Raw genomic sequence first — 21,471 nt, 5'->3', positions numbered from 1 at the left:
CACCGGCCCATAGGACGCACCTAGTTTTTTAGGGGGGGAATCAAGGAAATTTTTTTTATTTCCCCCCCAGGTTTGCGCAGCCATCCCCAAGCTAGAAGAGGGAGACGGAGCGCTCCGTCTCCCTCTTCTGCCTTCAGGGATAGCCTCTCTAGCCTCCGTGGGGCAGCGGCTTGCCCCGCTGTCCCCCGAGCTTGTGGGGCTGCCGATGGGGAGAAGCAAGCTTGCTTCTCCCCCCCCCCCAGCCTCCAGATCAGGTCCGGGAATAGCGGGGTGGCGGCGCTCCGCCTCCCCGCTATCCCCCGAGCTTGTGGGGCTGGCGGGTGCGGGGGAGAAGCAAGCTTGCTTCTCCCCGCCGCCCCCGCCAGCCTTCAGACCAGGTCGGGGAATAGCGGGGTGGCGGCGCTGCGCCTCCCCGCTGTCCCCTGAGCTTGTGGGCTGCAGGCTGCTGCCCGCAATCCTTGCGAGCCCGCGGAACCTCCCACCGGGCTTGCAAGGCTTGCGGATAGCTTCCTCAAGCCTGCATTCGCCCCATAGGACGCACACACATTTCCCCTTCATTTTTGGAGGGGAAAAAGTGCGTCCTATAGGGCGAAAAATACGGTACTTTTGGAAAGTAAAGTGCCTGTACATTTAGCTTCAACAGGGAATTACATGTTACGCCTTCAAGGGGAAGGTTATAAGATAGCCTTCATTGTGCCATGACACAGTAAGGTTCTGTCCTATAACTTTCCAACTTTAAGGGCTAGAAAGCAAATTACTTCACCCAAGCATGCGATCAGCAAGTGTGTGTGTTCTGGCCAAACAATCCCACGATTCTGCCTGTTTGCTCTTAGCAGGCACTAGCCACTCTAGTAGGTAACAAAACAGTGGCCTCATTTGTCCCCAATACTAACCCATGGTTTGTTTTCAATCTGCTTTTGGCTTGAGCCTTAGTAGCTTGGTAAGCAATCTGAGATGGTGACAGCAGCCACGAAATTAAGAGACGCCTGCTTCTTGGGAGAAAAGCAATGACAAACCTAGACAGCATCTTAAAAAGTAGAGACATCACCTTGCCAACAAAGGTCCGTATAGTAAAAGCTGTGGATTTCCCAGTAGTGATGTATGGAAGTGAGAGCTGGACCATAAAGAAGGCTGATCGCCAAAGAATTGATGCTTTTGAATTATGGTGCTGCAGGAGACTCTTGAGAGTCCCATGGACTGCAAGAAGATCCAACGCATCCATTCTTAAGGAAATTAGCCCTGAGTGCTCACTGGAAGGACAGGTCCTGAAGCTGAGGCTCCAAGACTTTGGCCACCTCATGAGAAGACTCTCTGGAAAAGACCCTGATGTTGGGAAAGATTGAGGGCACAAGGAGAAGGGGACGACAGAGGACGAGATGGTGGGACAGTGTTCTCGAAGCTACCAACATGAGTTTGACCAAACTGCGGGAGGTGGTGGAAGACAGGAGTGCCTGGCGTGCTCTAGTCCAGGGGGTCACGAAGAGTCGGACACGACTAAACAACAACAACAACAAGCAGTCTGAGCCAGGACAACAAACCATGGTTAAGTAAGGGTGCTACTGGGTTTCCACATAATGCCAAGCCATGCTTAAAACAAGCCAAGGTCCATCAGCCAGCAAGAAGCCATGACTTCAACCTTTGGTTTGTTAGCAGCAAGTTAAACTATTGTTAGGCTACTAGACAGCGTTCAACCGCAGCTTAGTGTCATGTGGAAACCAGAGAGAAATTTGTTCCAGCCACATAAACAAAAACAAGTTTATTTGATTGCTGAGATTTACAGGACACAGATGTTACAGAACTTTCATAGACATTGCAAGATGACAGATCAAAATGTGAAATGAGATACAAAGGCAACTTTACCACTGGATGGAAGTTTTCACAAAATCGTTCCTTGCTGGTTTGATTAGGGTGAGACTTACTCCAAATGGCTAAGGCAGGCGGCTCGGTTCTCCAGTTGCTTTTCAACGCAGCCCACTTGCGCCAGCCTGCATATGGCAAAACGCTCCTGAGAGGATCTGCGGCAAACTAGAAGGATGAGCTCAACAGTCAAAATAAGGCAGTCGCTTATTCATTGCTTGGGTCCAACAGAACCGTATTTTTGCAATGTTTTTATAATGGAAGATCATGTGGACCATTTGCATATTAAAGCTGCGTCCACAGCCACAGAGCTGCCGCAGAAAAGCAGAACCTCCTTTTCCCCTGGAGGCAAGGCAGCCCGCAAGATCAGCAGCTGGAAGGCAGCAAACAGGCTTCATCTAACTTTCAGGGTGCTTCTTGCACTGACATCATTTGAAAATAAAATTTCTTCTCCAAGGTACAACCGCTGCTAGAAAAAAAGGTCATCAGACAAAATAATAGTAATATAAAACGTGGCTTTTCTTGAATTTTCCCACCACACTGGCTCTCAGAATAAGAAACTAACTTTCTTTATACAATATAACAAACATCTTTTGTATTCAATAAACATGATACACAAGAAGGTAATTACAAAAGGTGCAAGATCAACAAGAGAGAAGCTGCCTTTTTAACCAAAGCACTTGTTCACGATTTCTCCTTCTTTTTTTTAAGAGTCCCCCAAGATTCCAAGAGCCCTCAGAAAGGGAAGGAGCTCAGAAGTTCTTGCCGTGCTGCTGTTGGGCATACCACTGCTGCCTCTGCTTGCGGTTCTCCAGCTCGGTGAGCAGAGCCTGGCGGTAGGCTTCGTACAGCTTCACTATCCGCTCCAGTTCCTTCATGAAAAGCAGCTTCAGCATCCCCTGGTATGTATCCAGGTCAGCCAACTGGAAGAGCTCCCACTTCAAGATGTGGTCGTATCTGTTGCAAGAGACAAGAGAACTACGTAACCGACTGGGCGAGCACTGGATAAAGATAAGGAGAGCATAAGAAGAGCTTTATGCTGTCAACCGCCCTGAGATCTTCGGGTGAAGGGCTGTGCACAAATTTAAATAAATAAGAGGCTGTTGGATCAGGCCAATGGCCCATCTAACCCAGCCTCCTGTCATGAGAAAAACTTGGAAGCAGGTTGAATCCTGACAGGACAGAAGTACTGTTTTTGGGGGGACAGGGGGCGGGCTGGTGTGGAGGACTCCCTGGTCCTGAATGGGGTAACTGTGCCCCTGAAGGACCAGGTGCGCAGCCTGGGAGTCATTTTGGACTCACAGCTGTCCAGGGAGGCGCAGGCCAATTCTGTGTCCAGGGCAGCTGTCTATCAGCTCCATCTGGTACGCAGGCTGAGACCCTCCCTGCCTGCAGACTGTCTCGCCAGAGGGGTGCATGTTCTAGTTATCTCTCGCTTGGACTACTGCAATGCGCTCTATGTGGGGCTACCTTTGAAGGTCACCCAGAAACTACAACTAATCCAGAATGTGGTAGCTAGACTGGTGACTGGGAGCGGCCGCCGAGACCGCATAACATTGGCTCCCAGTACGTTTCCGAGCACAATTCAAAGTGTTGGTGTTGACCTTTAAAGCCCTAAATGCCCTCGACCCAGTAGACCTGAAGGAGCGTCTCCACCCCCATCGTTCTGCCCGGACGCTGAGGTCCAGCGCCGAGGGCCTTCTGGCGGTTCCCTCATTGCGAGAAGCAAAGTTACAGGGAACCAGGCAGAGGGCCTTCTCGGTGGTGGCGCCCACCCTGTGGAACGCCCTCCCATCAGATGTCAAAGAGATAAACAACTACCTGACATTCAGAAGACATCTTAAGGCAGCCCTGTTCAGGGAAGTTTTTAATGTGTGACATCTCAGTGTATTTTTGGACTTTGTGGAAGCCGCCCAGAGTGGCTGGGGAAACCCAGGCAGATGGGCGGGGTACAAATAATAAATTATTATTATTATTGAGCACAAGTACATTCTCCCTCCCTTCCTGTGGATTCCAGCAACTGGTATTAAGAAGCGTTTCTGCCTCTGACGGTGGAGGCACAGCAGAGCCCTCCTGGCCAGTAGCCAACAATAACTAGGAATCTTCTGGACATGACCTTAAAACAGGCCACTGTGAGAACAGGATTCTGGACAAAATGAACCTCTGGTCTACTCCAGAGGTCTTATGTTCTGATGCTACTTTGGATAACCAGCCAGTACTGATTATATTAAGAGCATATCATTTATTTTTAAGATGCTACACAAACTTAAGCTTAACGTTCTGGATACATTCAAGATGTCCCAAACAAAATGCCTCCATTTTTTTTAAAATACAGGCTTATAGTCAATGAATTGCCCACCACTGGGCAGAAATAAAAATCAAAGTTCATAAGACAAGTGCTTAATGCTCACTTTACAGGAGCCCTGGCATAGACCTGCAGCCAATCTGGGATCTCCGCAGTGTGGTATGGATTCGCAGGCACAAGGATAGGCTGGCTCCTCTCGGCTGGCTGTGGCTGATAGGTCATCGGAGGTGGCTGATCGTAACGGGGAACGCTGCACAGAGATACAGCAAAGATCAAACTCGAGTCACTTCAACACCAAAAATGGTAACAGCAGCTCTCTTAGGCTGGGGTGCAGAAACTTGGAGTGAGCAAATTCCCATTGCAGGTTTGTTTGTTTTTTTGGTGTTCCTGATTTAGGAAATGCAAAGCAAGGCACAACAGTGCCAGCCCAGGGATCAATCCATACTTTGATACAAAAGGTTGTATTGGAGTTCCCCCAGCTCTCCAGGGCTGATCTGGGAAGGGTGCAGGGGGGGAGAGAGGAGGGAAGTCGCACTGCGTTAAAAGGAATCCCTGTGCTGGCTAGTGCTGGTGCAACGATTTGACTGAATACAGCTTGACGACACTCTGAAAGCCAACTTCAAAGCACACATACCCATACTTGGGAGTTTAGTCTATCAGATTTGGATGGAGAGATCTGTGCCATAAAGCTTATCTACGTTTAAAAGGTGGGTGTGTTAAATCTTGCGAATTCCACCACTTAGATTAACGCCAATGTAGTATAAATTTTTGTATCTGCCAGTCTGGGATTAGCCATGTCTCTAGGGTGTGTCTTAACAGGTGAGAAGCCAGAAAAACTAAGGATTTAAGCAGACAATGGCTCTGCGCTGCCTGTCATGGAAGTAGAGAGCAAGTGCTGAGTACTACCTATGTGTTGTGTGCTCTGTCATCTACCCTTGGCAGACTTTGCTAACAGAGGCTCAAAGTTCTGAGATTGGTGATGTGATGTTGGGTTCTTTTCCACTCTTCCTTAGGAGCTGGAAACCAGTGAAAGTCCTTCATGCGTGCTAGCAGTAAGGCATTTGAGGTTCATTCTCTTACAGTGCGATCCTACACAGGGTTTTTCAGAGGTCTCACAGAGTTTAATGGGGATAAGTCCCAGGTAAGTGGTCACAGAATTGCAGCCTAAGGCATTGGTTGAAACTCCCAAGGGAAGCCCACAGACGACTTACCTGGGGGCACAAGGGTGTTTGTACTGTGCTCTTTTATTGATGTGGTCGACGTAGTACACACCAAACTCAGCTGATTCCACACGCTCCCACCCTGGAGGCAGCCCCTCTCGCTCAAGTGGATGACTCCAGTGTGTTGTGTTGGTGTTATGGTCTATGTAGTATTTCCTTCCTCTAAGAGTCCAGTCCACAGACCAGCCAGGAGGGAGAGGTAAATCTTCCGAACTGTGGTTTGTTAAGTTTCCCAGCGATGTAGCAGCCACCCGCCCGATGCCTGGAGGGAAAAAAACAACCCCACAACAGCATCAGTAAAGCAGACACTCATTTAACGGGCTTCTTGCAAAGTTACACAACTTCTTTTCCTCAAAAAGCAGCAAAAGATTGTCATCAATTCCACAATACACCCCCTTCTCAGTGCCTAGATTTATCGTTTCCTCTCACAAACATTCCTGCCTTGAGAGAGCACTGGTGCTTTCTATGCAACATGCTCCTTTTGCTTGCAGAAGTTCATTAGCTAGTAGTCAGAAGTAGTTGGGTAGCTGCCTCCGTGCCACATGGCTGCTAAATCCCAGCTCACCTCAGCACATAAGACCCAGCCTCCCAGAACAGAAGGCTATTCTCCAAAGAGAACTTTTTAAAATGGGAAGACTCGGTATCATGGAAGGCCGAGTGAAGATAGCAACTATCAAAACATACCCCAAAACATAACAGACATGCCAAGCCAGATAAGGGGATAAGCAGTTGAAAGAGAAGTATTCAAAGAAGTTCAAATTGGGAAGTATTCCATGTTTTCAAGACTGACAAAACACAGACACTTGACCCAGAGCTATTGCATAACACGGCTGCTTATCAGAAAAAAAGATGGTTCTTGATTGTGTAATCTGTTTCCCAGGACATCCAAGAGCAAATGTTGGAATGAAAGCCTCAAGTTTTCAGCCCCAGCCTCCCAATAAATCAAGAGACAGATTATGGAAGTGGGAGGGCGTTCTCTAGGTATGAATTAAGCCCTGCTTAAGAGGCAAGGCTGCCAGGGAACATGGCAAGCTGTCTTACACTGACTCAAGACCACTGGCTTCACCTACTCTGGCAGGCAGCAGCCTTCCAGCTCTCAATGCCGGCAGATGCCTTGCACATCACTTCCTACCAGGTCCTTCCAGCTGGAGATGCCAGGGACTGAACCTGTGACTTTCGGCATGCAAAGCATGTGCTCTGCTTTTCAGCTATGATCCCTCAATGGTGGGGAGGAGAGAAAGATAAAGGGGCCCAGAGGAAGCAGATGAAAACTATTTGGCTTGCAGAGCTGGCATTCCACACCCCTGATGTGAACAAGCAGGAGGCCTGAATGGTTCGTGTGAATACAGTGCACAGCAATGGGGGGGGGGGGGAGAGGCCTGGGTAAAGAGGTGCATCTTGACCAACTGTTGGAAAGCATAGAGTGATGGGCATAAGAGGGGAGGTCATTCCCTCTCAAGTGCTACTGCCCCTCAAACGACAGAGAGTAGCAGTGCTACCAACAGAGCTTCCCCCGCTGACCTTAACAGGCAAGCAGGTTCATTTGGGAGAAGGCACTCTTTCAGATACAGTACACCCTCGGGTTACGTTACTCTTGAGTAACGCTTTGAAAGTGGTAAACCAGGAAGTATTTTTCCTGGTTTTGCTGCTCGCACATGCACAGAAGTGCTCTATCTTGCTGCATGTGTGCACAGAAGCGGCACCTCTGGATATGGATTTTTCAGGGTGCGCACGGACCCCCAGAATGAATTAATTTCGTATCCAGAGGGTCCACTGTATTGGGGGCTTCATATTTCAATATTAGCACCTTTAAACCGGGCTCAGTAGTGACTTGGCAACCAATGCAGATCACAGATTCGTAGAACTGTAGAGCTGGAAGGGACCGTAAGAGCCATCTAGTCCAACCCCTTGCAATGCAGGAATCACGGCTCAAGCATCCTGGACCTCTAGCTTAAAAACCTCCATGGAAGGAGAGTCCACCACCTTCTCAGGTAGTCCACTATCGAACAGTTCTTACTGTCAGAAAGTTCTTCCTAAGGTTTCTCTTCCAAAACCGGTGTGGTACGTATCCAGCTAGAAATATTTGCCAGCAGCCTTGCTGCCGCATCTTGCACGAGTTGCAGCTTCTGAGATGGTGAACCAACTGTGGCTTGAAATAGCCTTTTCCACCGAGAGCACTGCAACCCTGAAGGGAACTAGCCAGCTCCCAAATTCCTAGGCTCAAGAACCTGCAAGAGACTGTGCTTCAATCTTGGCTGGATTCAGCTTCAATTTATTGGTCCACAACCAGCCCATTACCACCTCCATCACCACTGCCTCTCCTGATTCAGACGCACCAAGAGATAGCGATGGGTATCATCAGTATAGTAGCTGACATGTCACTCCAAATACCCTGATGACACCTCCCAGTGGCTCCATGCAGAGAGGCAAGATAAACCTTTGGGGAACTGTAGAAACAAGCTCCCAAGGCATCAAGGGGTAGATCCCCAAGTGTTACATGCTGAAACCAGATTCAGAGGCCGGAATGGAACCATTTTAACAAGTTCCCAGACTCGGGAGCTGCTCCAGGAGCATAGCTTGGTCAACAGTATTGAAAGTTGCGGTAAAGAAGAATCAAAAGGCTTGCACTCTCCCTGCCCCTCTCTGAACAAAGGTCACCAACCAGGATGAAGAAGGCAGTTTTGGTGCTGCATCCAATTGCAATGGGTCGGGATAAGACGCTTTTCCAAGTATGTCTTTAATGGGATCACCACACACCCCAGTCTGTCTCCAGCAAGCTCCAGCTGCAGCCCTTTCCCTTTGCTTCCTCATCGACTTCTAACCTGTTCTGCGTTTCTTTGGAGTAGACCTATAATTTTTCAGCTGCCGTCAAAGCCAAATTGTTGCCCGCTCATACACAATTGCTTCAGCCAATGCTAAAACACAACAAACCACCTCCTTCCTCTAAAGGACGCAATTTTCCTTTCCTTAAATGTGGGGCTTGCATCCCAAATCTCCCATCCAGCACAGCCTCCTGCTACCTCGCTAGAGCATATTACTGTCTCTCAGGCCAACAAACTGCTTTAAGTGAAGGCCTTCAAGAAGCTGTATCATCTGCGGCTTGGCTTTCCCCCTCTCTGCCATCATGTGCACTCCATGGTGGCTGGCAGCCAGGCAGCCTAGCAGCTTCCAACTCCATTTCCACAACCAAGCCACTCCCACCAGCAGAGGCCTATGAGCTCATGTTCTTCAAAAACTTCTCTCCTGCCAATCAGCAGGAGTTTGGTGGGGTGGCAGATTAATGGAGGCCACAGGAAACAGATAGGGGTTATTTGGTTTGCAGACTCGACATTCCCCCCTGCTAATCTGAATAAGCTATATACACCAAGTATCATTCCTAAAACAAACCAAAATTAAACATTATAGAACAGTCAAATGCACAGGCATTTAATTTTCCACAGCACAGAACCAGTCTCTAACTCTTTGGAGCTCAGCCTCTCTTCTTCTAATAATAATAAAAAGCTTTCTGAGAGAAAAGCATCTCTTTCTCAAAAGCGGAGTTTCATATTTGAGGTCAGTAACCCTAAAGTTTTGACATTCCTGCCTGCAGATTTATTTTCCCGCTCTGCAATCTGCGCAAGATGGTCAACTTGAATGCAATGCGTTTCATAACCAAGGAAACTGGGGGAAAGTATGACATGCTTACATATCAATCTGTTTATGTTTACAACATAAATACCACATTTTAGAGCTTGAGAGTCTTTATGCTGTGCCCAGTACTGTGATTCCACAAGCACTACTCAAGAATTTCACTTTGTCTGATGAGCTTCCTTCAGTAAACACAAGTAAACCACATGAAAAATGTGATCCGGAATGCTGTCACGCCCAGGAAGAGTGACATTCCAAGGCAAACATCTGATGTCTTCTCACTCGACTTCAAAGGCCAAATGCCCCCTCACTCTTCAAGAACAAAATCACCAGTTTTCTGAGGAAACTAAGATAACACTCAACATTTCAACTGCATATAAAAAAGGCCTGTGTTTTTCCATCTCTCTCGCCCATGTTCCTTTTCCTGCAAATTGCAAGTTTGCAAACATTGTCCTGGCTGTATTTAAAAACCGTTCACAGAATGACCCTTCGAGAATACAGTACAGAAACACACACAGGTCACCAGGCATTTGTGAATGCTCCCATGGCCTTGCCTCAGAAGTCAGCAGACAGCTTGGTTTCTCTCTGAGGAGGAGCTTCTGGAACATGATTGGAAGAAACCCGCCCCCCCACACCTTACAATAATGACCTACATGGACCAATAGTCCCACTCTCTTCAAGGCAGCTTGAGATGCTGAAAGGTAATATGCACAAGTAGATCCTTGTTGACTGCCACCAGTATGACACATGTACACACAAAAGCCGTACTTCGGAATGGCCAATTCTGGAAAATAAGCTCAGATACTTGCCTGAACTATGCCTTCCCTGATTCTGTGACATCCTTTGGACAAGGTCAGTGTTATGTTCATAGTATCTATATTCCTCCTGCACATGATCCCCCAGCTGGTGCCGCCTCTGACCATTATAAAAGTGGTGGTCATAATAGTGACGGGATCCGGCATCGCCGTTTTCAGTTACAGAGTTTGCCTCTGTTAAAAAGGACTGGGAAGATACGCCATATTCCCGCGGGACGTCGGCCAGGCTCCTGGCAAGGTAGGAAGGGGCAGAGAGTCTGTTGCTTTCCCGCCTCACTATCTCGTGAGGAGGCCTCTGCACTGGAGTCCGAAGGAAGCTCTGGTTTCTGGAAACTGCTCCATCCCCACCCGCGGCGTAGGCAGAAGAACCCGGGTCCAGAAGGCAGAGATCTGTTCGTCTTGGAATGGTTGGACCATGACGGATGAATGAAGGCATCAGATCTGCAACAGAGCATTGCAGTAAAAATTGAAAGGCCTCAGCATGGTCAAAGTAGGCACATTATTTCACTGAATTTTAAAAATTACTATGTGTCTGGGAGAGGCAGAATCGAAACACGGTAGTAACAATTCTCTTTACAAGATTTTATTGTACACTGACTTTGGGAGGCATTTCATCTAGGAATTGGTTAGTAAGTTTCATAAATAAACAGCTTCAAAGCAGAGGGGAAATATCTCGGCAGAAATCTCTTCTTGCAAATATGCAAAAAGTAGTCAAGCAATTTTCAGGATACAACCAGAATGTGGTCCCCAATAGCTTTCCACTAGGGCAAGGCAAGTCCTTGGCCCCAAAAAGATCTCCCAGCCCTGTCAAAATCCCCGCCCCCCTGGAACCTCCTTCACCCCATTCCATTAGCTACCAATGTGCTGATCTCCAGATGCTGGAAACTACAAGGCAGCACGGCCAATAGCCAGGAATGATGGTCACTGTTGTCTGAAACATCTGGAGGACACCACATTATGTGGCTAACCCTGCCCTATGGTGTAAATTACACTGGGGTTGTATGTATGTATGTAAATGAATAATGGAATAAATACAGAGGGAAATCAAATGCAAAACAAACCTATGGTGAAAAGTACAAAAAGGCAAAATAGTGACAGTTGAGGTGGCTCTGCCTTCCAGCAGCAGGATGTATGTGTCACCATGCTCACTATTTGGTTTTTAGGGAGGGAAAACTGCCCTTCTGTACCTTGCTCCCCTCTGGTTTCCCTCCTCTCTGTCCCCCACTGCCTGCCTGCCCTGCACCCATGTGTGCCAACTTAGGATTGCACTTCAGGCACAAAGCACAGGGTCTATCCACAAAATGTTCATGCCATAAATACGTGTGGTGGGGTTTAAGGTGCCATAAGGCTGTGTTTCCATTTACGTGCGTGTGTGTGCACATACATGTGTTCACCTTCAGCTCCCTTCCTCGTTCAGAATTCCTAACTCCTTTTAACCATTGCAACACATTCAAAACAGGTGCTGAACCCTGCAGATCACCAGAACCCTCCTTTAACCTGGGAACAAACCCCACTGAATTTAGCAGGCCTACGGTTGCAACCTGAATCTTCCGAGTGCCGGTGCAAACCCTGGTCTCCATACTGCCCCCAACAATAAACCCACCCACCACCACAGATTGAAGTCATTCATGCACACACCCCTTCATGGGAGTTTTTTTGTGCTGAGGGGGTGGACAGTCACCTGCCATGGATGCTTTCTTTGGACTGGGGGAGGGGGCTAATGAGCCCTTGGGTGTCCATAGTTTCCTAGGATGGGGAGGGGGTGAGCTCTCCTCTGTTGGAGGTTTATGACCCACAGGTGTTCGGTGGCCACCTGCCATGGCTGCTCCAGCTGCACCCATCCCTGCACTGTGGCGGCGTTGGCTGTTTGGGCCAGATGGTCCCTTGGTGCTGCCGCCGCTGGGGAAGTTCCCCTTTCCATCTACGATGCAGCATCATCTACCTCGCAGGGTTGTTGTGGGGATTAAATGGGGGGGGGGGGGGAAGAACCACATATATGCTGCCTTGAGCTCCTTGGATGGACCATGCAATAATAAAAATGTAAATGCAATAATAAAAATGATTCATGGGGAAGAGGGGAGAACACTCCCGAGCCGGCTCCTAGGGGCTGAGGTCCCTTCATCCCCAAATAAAATATGTGTGGGGGGGGGCAGCCCTCTCCAAAGCACATGACCATTTAAATGGGGTGCATCTTTGAGACCGATTATGTGGGAATGGGGCCAGTGCCGGATTTACGTATAAGCTAAACAAGCTATAGCTTAGGGCCCCACTCTACTAAATTTGTTATTGGTATGAGCTTTCGTGTGCATGCACACTTCTTGCATGCACACAAGAACTCATACCAATAACAAACTTAGTTGGTCTCTAAGGTGCTACTGGAAGGAACTTTTTATTATTATTGTTTTGTTTCCACTACGGCAGACCAACACGGCTACCTACCTGTAACTAGACATATAGCATATATTCAACACACAAAAAAAAACAGCCACAATTTGTTGTTGGCAAAGGACAGCTGGGCATAGAAAGGGCCCCATTACCTCCAGTAGCTTACAGGTCAAGGGACCCTTGATCGTTAGGTCCAGGGGCGGCCTCATCATACCTAAATCTGCCCCTGGGTAGGTGGGGCTTACCTGTCCCCCCCCTCAATATTTTAATCAAGTTAACACCCAGCCTCCCCCCCCCCACCAGGCAGCTCCTTCCCCTCTGGAGACCAGGTGGGGCCAGGTGATGTCGATACAGTGGTACCTCGGGTTAAGTACTTAATTCGTTCCGGAGGTCCGTTCTTAACCTGAAGCTGTTCTTAACCTGAGGTACCACTTTAGCTAATGGGGCCTCCTGCCGCCGCCGCATGATTTCTGTTCTCATCCTGAAGCCAAGTTCTTAACCCGAGGTACTAGTGGAGTCTGTAACCTGAGGTACCGCTGTATTTTAATCAAGTTAGCACCCAGCCTCTCCCCCCCCCAGGCAGCTCCTTCCCCTCTGGAGACCAGGTGATGTCGGCCCCCCCCCCGGGTTCATTTGAGCCCCCCACCCCCAAACCACCCGGGGAGGAAGGAAGGAAGGGCTTGTGCACTCACTGCGGAGCAAAGGGCTGGTCTCCTTGATCACGTACTTGCCCTGCACCTCGCCCGGTTTGGAGAGCTCGGCGCGCGTCTTCTTCCGGGACAGCATCCCCTCCCCCCCCTCCGACGCCCCTCCCCCCCTCCCTCAGCCCGCCGCGCCGCCGCCGCCCCCGGAGCCGGGCCCCTCCCGGAGGGGCGCCATGGGGGTCCAGACGCGGGGAGGGGGCGCCAACAGCCACGCCCGCCCTCCCGCCGCCCTTTCTCTCTCCCCTCAGCGCCTCACGCAGCCCCGCAGGCGGCCCAGGAAACTTTCTGGCCACGCCCACCGCCCCGGCGCCGCCCGATTGGCTGGCCCGCGCGAGGGCCGCTGGGAAGGCAAGCGCCGAAAAGGGGCCCCGAGGAGGAGGAGGAGGAGGGGGACGGAGAGGGCGCGGCGGCGGCGCAGAGGCTCCGAGGAACAGCGCCCCCCGCGGCAGGGAGGAGGACTGCTCTGCGCCCAGCTGCTGCTGGGTTATACTGTAGTGTACTGTTATATGTACCGTAATATAATAATAATTAATAATAATTATTATTATACTAATAATGGATAACGGACCTGCAATAATAATAATACTATATAATAATAATATTATAATAATACTATAATAATAATAATAATAATAATAATAATACTATAATTATTATTATAGTATTATTATTATTGGCGAGGACACCTGCTCCATGTAGTATTATTAATTATTATTATTAATAATACTATAATAATAATACTATAATAATAATACTATAATATATTATTAATAATAATACTATAATTAATAATACTAATATAATAAGGAGTACGACAAGGCTGTATATTCTCTCCCAGCTTATTTAACTTCTATGCAGAATTCATCATGCGAAAGGCTGGGCTGGGTGAATCCCAAGCCGGAATTAAGATCGCCGGAAGAAATATCAACAGCCTCAGATATGCAGATGACAGAACCTTGATGGCAGAAAGTGAGGAGGAATTAAAGAACCTTTTATTGAGGGTAAAAGAGGAGAGCGCAAAATATAGTCTGAAGCTCAACATAAAAAAAACGAAGATCCTGGCCACTGGTCCCATCACCTCCTGGCAAATAGAAGGGGAAGAAATGGAGGCAGTGGGAGATTTTACTTTCTTGGGCTCCATGATCACTGCAGATGGTGACAGCAGCCACGAAATTAAAAGACGCCTGCTTCTTGGGAGAAAAGCAATGACAAACCTAGACAGCATGCTAAAAAGCAGAGACGTCACTTTGCCAACAAAGGTTCGTATAGTTAAAGCCATGGTTTTCCCAGTAGTGATGTATGGAAGTGAGAGCTGGACCATAAAGAAGGCTGATCGCTGAAGAATGGATGCTTTTGAATTCTGGTGCTGGAGGAGACTCTTGAGAGTCCCATGGACTGCAAGAAGATCAAACCTCTCCATTCTGAAGGAAATCAGCCCTGGGTGCTCACTGGAAGGACAGATCCTGAAGCTGAGGCTCCAAGACTTTGGCCACCTCATGAGAAGAGAAGACTCCCTGGAAAAGACCCTGATGTTGGGAAAGATGGAGGGCACAAGGAGAAGGGGACGACAGAGGACGAGATGGTTGGATGGTGTTCTCAAAGTGACCAGCATGAGTTTGACCAAACTGCGGGAGGCAGTGGAAGACAGGAGGGCCTGGCGTGCTCTGGTCCAGGGGGTCACAAAGAGGCGGACACGACTAAATGAATAAACAACAAAGACAGCAAAAATCAAGAAAAACATTCTTTAGAACGCTACAAGAAAACACAAAAGGTTGTTTTTTTTAAATACACAAACAGGTTATAATGCACACCAGCTTGCCTTGGAGAAGACTACGCACCTCCAGAGAGGCAGCTAACTATCCATTTTGCGTTCTTCCTTATTGCAGGTCCGTTATCCATCCCTGTCATAGAGGTCAACGTTTCCCTTTTTTTTCCCTTATTCCCTTATTCCGAATAGGATTCCTCACAAGAAAAGGGAAAAGTTGACAGCTATGATCACTGTCCTTTGCTATCTCTGAAGCCAGGATGTCTGGCCTTTGATTCCCAAGGCACGAGCCGCAGAGGGTCCGCTTCCCACGATGCAACACGACACAAGCAAGACAATTGCCCTGGTGGAGATTCACATGGACCTGGGAAAAAGTCAGGTCAAGGCTGCAGCTGCTACCTGGAGATGGTGAGGATTGAACCCGGACCTTCTGCATTCAAAGCCGGTGCTTTGCCCCTGAGCTACCCTCCTTCCCCTCAGTGCACTGGCTTGAACTAGACCATTGTTGCTATTTTTCTGAGCACTGTAAATAATGCGAATATCGATTTAGTACAGCGTTGCGTTCTTCTGCTGCCATCTCCTGGCTGATGGGCAATCTGGGTTTTGTAATCCCACTGTTCAGCTGCAGAGCGCCAGCCGGGCATGGTGGCTCCTGCCTGTGATCCCAGCTCCGTGGGAGGCTGAGGCTGGAGGATTGCTTGAGTCCAGGAGTTCTAGGCTGCGGTGGGCTACGTGGAGCAGGTGTCCTCGCCAAGGTCAGCATCAACATGGGGGCCCTCTGGGGAGCCAGGGGCTACCAGGTTGCCTAAGGAGGGGCGAACCGGCCCAGGCTGGAGACAGAGCAGGCCAAAGCTCCCGTGCTGAGCAATGGTGGGACTGCACCTCGTGAGTGGCGCCTGCAGTGTAGCCTGGGCAAGAAAGCAAGACCCAGCCTCTCTCTTTTGGAGGCTTTTCATGTCTCTGAGCACAATGTGATTCCTTTTCTCTGCACTGGCAGTGATGTAGTGGAAGGTGTTGTAGGAATTCTAACGTCTCTGAGATATATGTATCTCATACAGTCATACCTCTTGTTATGTTAGCTTCAGGTTACGGCTTTTCAGGTTGCGTCCCACTGCGACCCGGAAGTACCGGAAAGGGTTACTTCCGGGCATAGCTGTCAACCTTTTCCTTTTTTTAAGGGAAATTCCCGTATTCTGAATAGGATTCCTCGCAAGAAAAGGGAAAAGTTGACAGCTATGCTTCCGGGTTTCGCCGCTCGCGCATGCGCAGACGCACAAAATGACATCATGCGCAGAAGCGGTGAATCGTGACCCGCGCATGCGCAGACGCGGGTTGCGTTCTCTTCAGGTTGTGAACAGGGCTCCGGAACGGATCCCGTTCGCAACCAGAGGTACCACAGTATATATAAATCATATCTTCATAAATGTACAAGGCAAATACATACATCAGTATGTAAACCGCATGTCTGAAATAGTACAGGAGAGCAATCCTGAAGCCATTTTGACTCCTCCAGTGACCTCAAATAATTCTCTGCAGTGAGGAAGGAAATGGGAAAAGCCTCCCCATTCACTGGCGGAGGAACAGGGGTGCGGGGGGAGAGTACCACCCCCGACGGCACGATCCCGGTGGGGTGCCATCATGGCTGCTCCCCCACTGGGCGCCACACCCCTGCAGGCGGCGCACGTGCTGCGTGCCACGCCCCCAAGATGCACACCATGTCCCTGCAGGCAGCAATCAATCAATCAATTTCCTTTATTCGACCGATAGTCAGAAATAAAACATTACACAATAATTATAAACTATAACATCATAGGGGTACATAAATAAGGTAGGGCCACAGTACTAGACCTCTCACAGATAACCCACATCAAAGCATTCAGTTATACGTTTCTGACACTTGAGTGCCAGGAAAAGGAATTTAGCCACTGACAAAGTTGTTTTCCCAGAAGACTTATTTAGCAGATATGCTGTCTGCTTTCCTCTTTGTCGGGAACTGAGCTGGGGTAAGTATGGAGTTATAAGGTACTGTCTTAAATCGTTGTAGAAGGGACAGCTCAGTAAAATGTGCTCTGTGGATTCTACCTCACCCAGTGCACAGTGGCATAATCTCTGGTCATATGGGACTCCTCCATATCTTCCCTTCAGAACCGCCGAGTCAAGAACATTCAGCCTAGCCGCAGTAAATAGTCTGCGGTATTCCACGTAGTGGATATCCGCCAGGTAGCGAGCTGGAGCAGCCCGATACAACTGTTCCCCCAGAAACAACCCAGGTTTCACACGGGCTATGTCCTCCTGTCTGGCAATATCCCTTAATCTTTGAGCGATCACCGCCTTTGCGTGGCTATACGTCATGGACTCTATATAAAGGGAGGACAACCCGCACTTCTGCACTTCCTCCACTATCTCCCCTTCCCATGGAGATTTAAAGTTATCCCTCAGAATCAAGGGGGCCAAACCCACCGGTCTGAAACAGAGCTTGAGCCATAGCCATAACTTCGCTTTCAGGGCCACATACCTAAAGGCTTGACAACCAGTTTCCAATCTCATGATCGCGCCTGCCACAGAGGGGGGGATCCTGAGTATGGCCCTGAGGAATTGGGTTTGGATTCCAATTTTTCAAAGTCCCTACGTGAGCCCAAGGCAATGCCCACCAGCAGAAGAGGGAGGACTTTCATTTTAAAGAGTCGCAAGGCAACTTTGACAGTTTGTGCCTGTTTCTTGGAGTACAGGGTTCTAATCACCAAGGCTGCTTTGGATGCATTCGAGGCTATGTATTCTCTGTGCGCCAAGAAGGACCTATTTGATCTTACAACCCCCTGCAGGCAGCATGCCACGCCCCTACCTGCTCTCCGCCCCTCCCCCCCACCTGAGCTTGAAGCTCCGCCACTGTCTCCATTGTCTCTTTGCTCACAAATCCTGCCTTAAGGGGGTATTTGTGTATGAATAGGGTGAGCCTGTGACCTGGATTCAGGAACTAAACTATTAACCATCACAAAAGGATGGCCGGGCTGCCCAGGTAATGCAATCAGCGACCATTATCAAGTATTCTGGCAGACAGGATTTCTGCTGTAGACCCACCTCCTTCTGTGATGTATGTATGATGTTTTGGGGGGTGGTCTTGAGCTACAGGGTGGCAATTTCAAAAGTCTATATAACGGCTTGCACACCATTGTTCTGGGTTCTCCCTCCCTCCTGCATGTGGTGAGTGAGGACCCTGTTGCAACAGTTTAATAAAGATCAGGCTTACTAGCTGCTTTGCTTCTCAACATTCTCTGGTTGGTCTCTGTTATTTTCTCCTACTGATAGAGAACCTACAGGAGGACTCTATATGGGCTCTTGGACACCCCATAAGGGAAAAGGAGCAGTTTTTTTTCTTATAACAAAGGGATTTGGAGGGATGCAACCCTGGGACATCCCCCTGCCCCCCCTGAGCAGGAGCTATACCATCATCTGCTGGAGCACTGGGGCAACTGATGGACCGTCCTTGCTCTGACGGTGATAAAGAGGCTTTCAAGTTTGCTCAGAGGAAGTCTCCGACTGAGAAATAGCCCTGAGCCAGAGGCTGGGACCTCCTTTCTCTTTCTTTGATCACTTTCCCCTTTCGTACGAGCAGTTTTACAAACAGCAACACTTCTTTGCAAAATGGTTTGTGTTTTTGTTATTTTGAACTTTTTTTGTTCGTTTTTTAAAGGCTCAAGGTGTTTTACACGTTTTGCAAACTTTTATGGAACGAAACGCAGCCGTGACTGAAAACGGAAAGAATCTGCACTTTCGAAAAATGACAACACTTGCCTCATATTTTATTTTATTGATTTATATTTATTGCCTGCCCAAAGGGCTCAGGATGAGATAAGAAGGCAACAAACATGCATGAGAGTTACCCTTAAAATTAGTCCCAGCATAGCCCAAATACACAGAGGTAACCCTACCCAAGATAATCCATGTGAACAAAAACTAGGTTTGCAGTGCTTCCAAAAGAGACTCAGGCTAGGACTTTGCTGAGCCTCTGTGGAGCATTTTTTCACTACGAGGCTGTTTCTAAGGCCCCTAGAGTTTCAATCACGTCATGGGAATAAAGAACCATAGATGGTGAATGGCTTGATTCCCCTAAAACTGGCATCCCCAAGGAGTGTGTGGGACTTGCCCCTCTAAACAGGTTAGGGGAATGCACCAGCTCAATTGCAGGAAGAGGAATAATAGAATTGTGGAGTGACCCCATGAATCAGCTCGTCCAACCCTCTGGAATGTAGGAATCTCAACTGGTGCCTGGTCTCTGTATTAAGGCAACTGGTGGGTTTCAGCATCCACATCCTCCAGGGTATAGAAGGAATACGTGGAGCTGTCTTGTGCGGTAATAGACTAACAAGCCTTGGACATGGGCCAGAGGGCTCCCTGCTCTGGCTGGCTGGTGATGGGTCTCCCTAGCAGCAACTCAGTAGAGGGTTTGGTGTTCACGTAAAGTCAGAAGAAAGGACTCACGCAAAACTACATGGCTATAGGATCCGTGTGCTTTTCCCTGAGCATTCCCCTCTGGTGTTGACACGGCAGAGGTGAGGCCACAGCTAAATGCACAAGTTAAGGCATGTTCAAGTTTCATTGTCTCTAAGCTGCGGTCCACGGCAGGGTGGCCAACGACTCTGCAACCTGAGGGTGGAAAGGCTTCTCTTAGAGCTCCGTTTTCCCACGGAAAATTGCTATACCTTTGGCAGTAATGACAGCCAGGTGCCAGCTGCAAATAAGTATCGGGCAAACTTGGCGTTTTAGGAAGTTGTCCGCTTCGTTCGTAAAATAAAATGTGTGAAATGAACCGGGTGAGTGAGATCACTTAGGTCATCAGAAAACTTTCAGATGCAACTGACGCCTAATTTGCACGGGAAATTTCCCAGGAAACCCACAGGATTGATGGTGCCCAGCGGAGTCATGGGACTGTTTAACCTGACCTACAATTATCAACTGTGACTCTCAGCAACTAGCCAGAATGCAGGCATAATTTGTTATGTACTGAAGTTCTCACCCTGGGCCAGCAGGGGGAGACTGTAGATAGTTATGCAAATAAGGGATCGAAAGTGACATTCAGTGATTGGATAGTTTTAGAAAATTGTTACAGTTACGTTGTAGTGGAACTCTGTATAAGCAGGCTGACTGAACCCTTCAGTTCAGTTCTGTTCTGGCCTGTGAATAAACAAGAGCTGTCTGAAGAATCGCTGTGTCGTCTGATATGTTCACCCACAACTTAACATAATTTTTATTTGCCCTTATGATGCCATAGTGGGGCGGTTATACACAACCCCGCTTTCAATATTGTTTGTGCCTGCAGAAGTTTTGGAGGTAGGCATACTTATTTATCTCCAGTCCTGTAACTTTTTAGAGTGCCCCCCCCCCCCAGACAGCAATAAAACACTGGGGAAACATTGCAAAATAATAACACAGAAGGAAGGGTGGGTGGCCCAATGTTACTCCACTACAAATGCACTATTGTTGCGTCAATGGCATGTTGCAGAAGACACCCATGGAAAATGTCAGGAACTGAAAGCAAGGCTGAGAATGTGCCCTCCAGGGTGCGCACCACACATTTAAAACACTCGGACCACATTAACTGAAGCACCTATCCTGAGACGGCATTCACACCTGTTCATTTGAATATGTGCATGGAATTCGGGTTATTGAGAATTTTGGTATTCACAGAATTGAAGAGTTGGAAGGAACCCTTGAGAATCATTTAGTCCAATCCCCTGCAATGCAGGGATCGCAATTCACTTGGGGGCAGATGAATAAAAATGGTCAGATATGCCTTAAAAACCAGACAGGCTCAATAAAGCCTTTATTTGTGAAGGGAGAGCTACTACTGTTCATGCGTGGCCATTTGATATGATACTGCCATATACAGACTATGTCTCCCTGAGATTCTTAAGGTTGAGGCAGGAACCGGCTGCATGCACCAAGTGCCTTTGACCACCCAGCGATGCCCCTTCCGATCTGCAAATCAATTATTCCCCCCTCCCGAACAGTTTGCAGAATTCTGTGGGCACCACCTGCAGAAAGGAGGGCCTTAGGACCTCTGCTTGGCTTCCGTTTGTGGTGGGCAACCATCTCCCCTCGCCCACACAACCACCCCACAACCCCAAGACGTGCTTCTCCTCTTACTGCCACACTGATTTTGGGGTTGGGGAGGTGGTCTGAGGTGAAGAGATCCACCTGTAGGCTCCCCTTAATCCCAAAAGGCAGGGGTGGGGAACCTTTTTCAACCCAAAGGTTGCAGGGCGATTTGGGCAGGGGGCGAGGCGTCTCAGAGGCAAAAAAGCTGAGAGAGTATTGGATGCAGCCATTACACTTATGTAAAGTAGGTACTCCCAGTAGTGATGTATGGAAGTGAGAGCTGGACCATAAAGAAGGCTGATCGCCAAAGAATTGATGCTTTTGAATTCTGGTGCTGGAGGAGACTCTTGAGAGTCCCATGGACTGCAAGAAGATCAAACCTATCCATTCTGAAGGAAATCAGCCCTGAGTGCTCACTGGAAGGACAGATCCTGAAGCTGAGGCTCCAATACTCTGGCCACCTCATGAGAAGAGAAGACTCCCTGGAAAAGACCCTGATGCTGGGAAAGATGGAGGGCACAAGGAGAAGGGGACGACAGAGAACGAGATGGTGGGACAGTGTTCTCAAAGCTACCAGCATGAGTTTGACTAAACTGCGGGAGGCAGTGGAAGACAGGAGTGCCTGGTGTGGTCTGGTCCAGGGGGTCACGAAGAGTCGGACACGACTAAACAACTAAACAACAACAACAACTGTAGG

The 21,471-nt window shown here is 48.6% G+C and overlaps 1 protein-coding gene across 2 annotated transcripts; it reads right to left on the bottom strand.

Moving 5' to 3' along the window:
• Nucleotides 1-1,741: 1,741 nt before the first annotated feature.
• On the bottom strand, nucleotides 1,742-13,062 carry SAV1 (salvador family WW domain containing protein 1). 2 transcript variants are annotated; one of them, XM_083618611.1, is made up of 5 exons: nucleotides 12,902-13,062; nucleotides 9,819-10,265; nucleotides 5,374-5,644; nucleotides 4,269-4,412; nucleotides 1,742-2,814 (listed from the first exon to the last, which is right to left on the bottom strand). In XM_083618611.1, the coding sequence occupies exons 1-5, from the start codon at nucleotides 12,993-12,995 to the stop codon at nucleotides 2,610-2,612; spliced, it is 1,161 nt and encodes a 386-aa protein (XP_083474737.1). In that variant the 5' UTR covers nucleotides 12,996-13,062; the 3' UTR covers nucleotides 1,742-2,609. The 2 variants fall into 2 exon arrangements, with proteins under 2 accessions (XP_083474737.1, XP_083474738.1); XM_083618612.1 differs by having other exon boundaries at nucleotides 12,937-13,037.
• Nucleotides 13,063-21,471: the final 8,409 nt, after the last annotated feature.

The sequence above is a fragment of the Podarcis filfolensis genome, assembly GCF_964270895.1.
Source record: "Podarcis filfolensis genome assembly, chromosome: 1".
Classification (NCBI taxonomy): domain Eukaryota; kingdom Metazoa; phylum Chordata; class Lepidosauria; order Squamata; family Lacertidae; genus Podarcis; species Podarcis filfolensis.
Note: the sequence above shows the minus strand (reverse complement) of the source record. Positions and strands in the feature narration are given on the sequence as shown.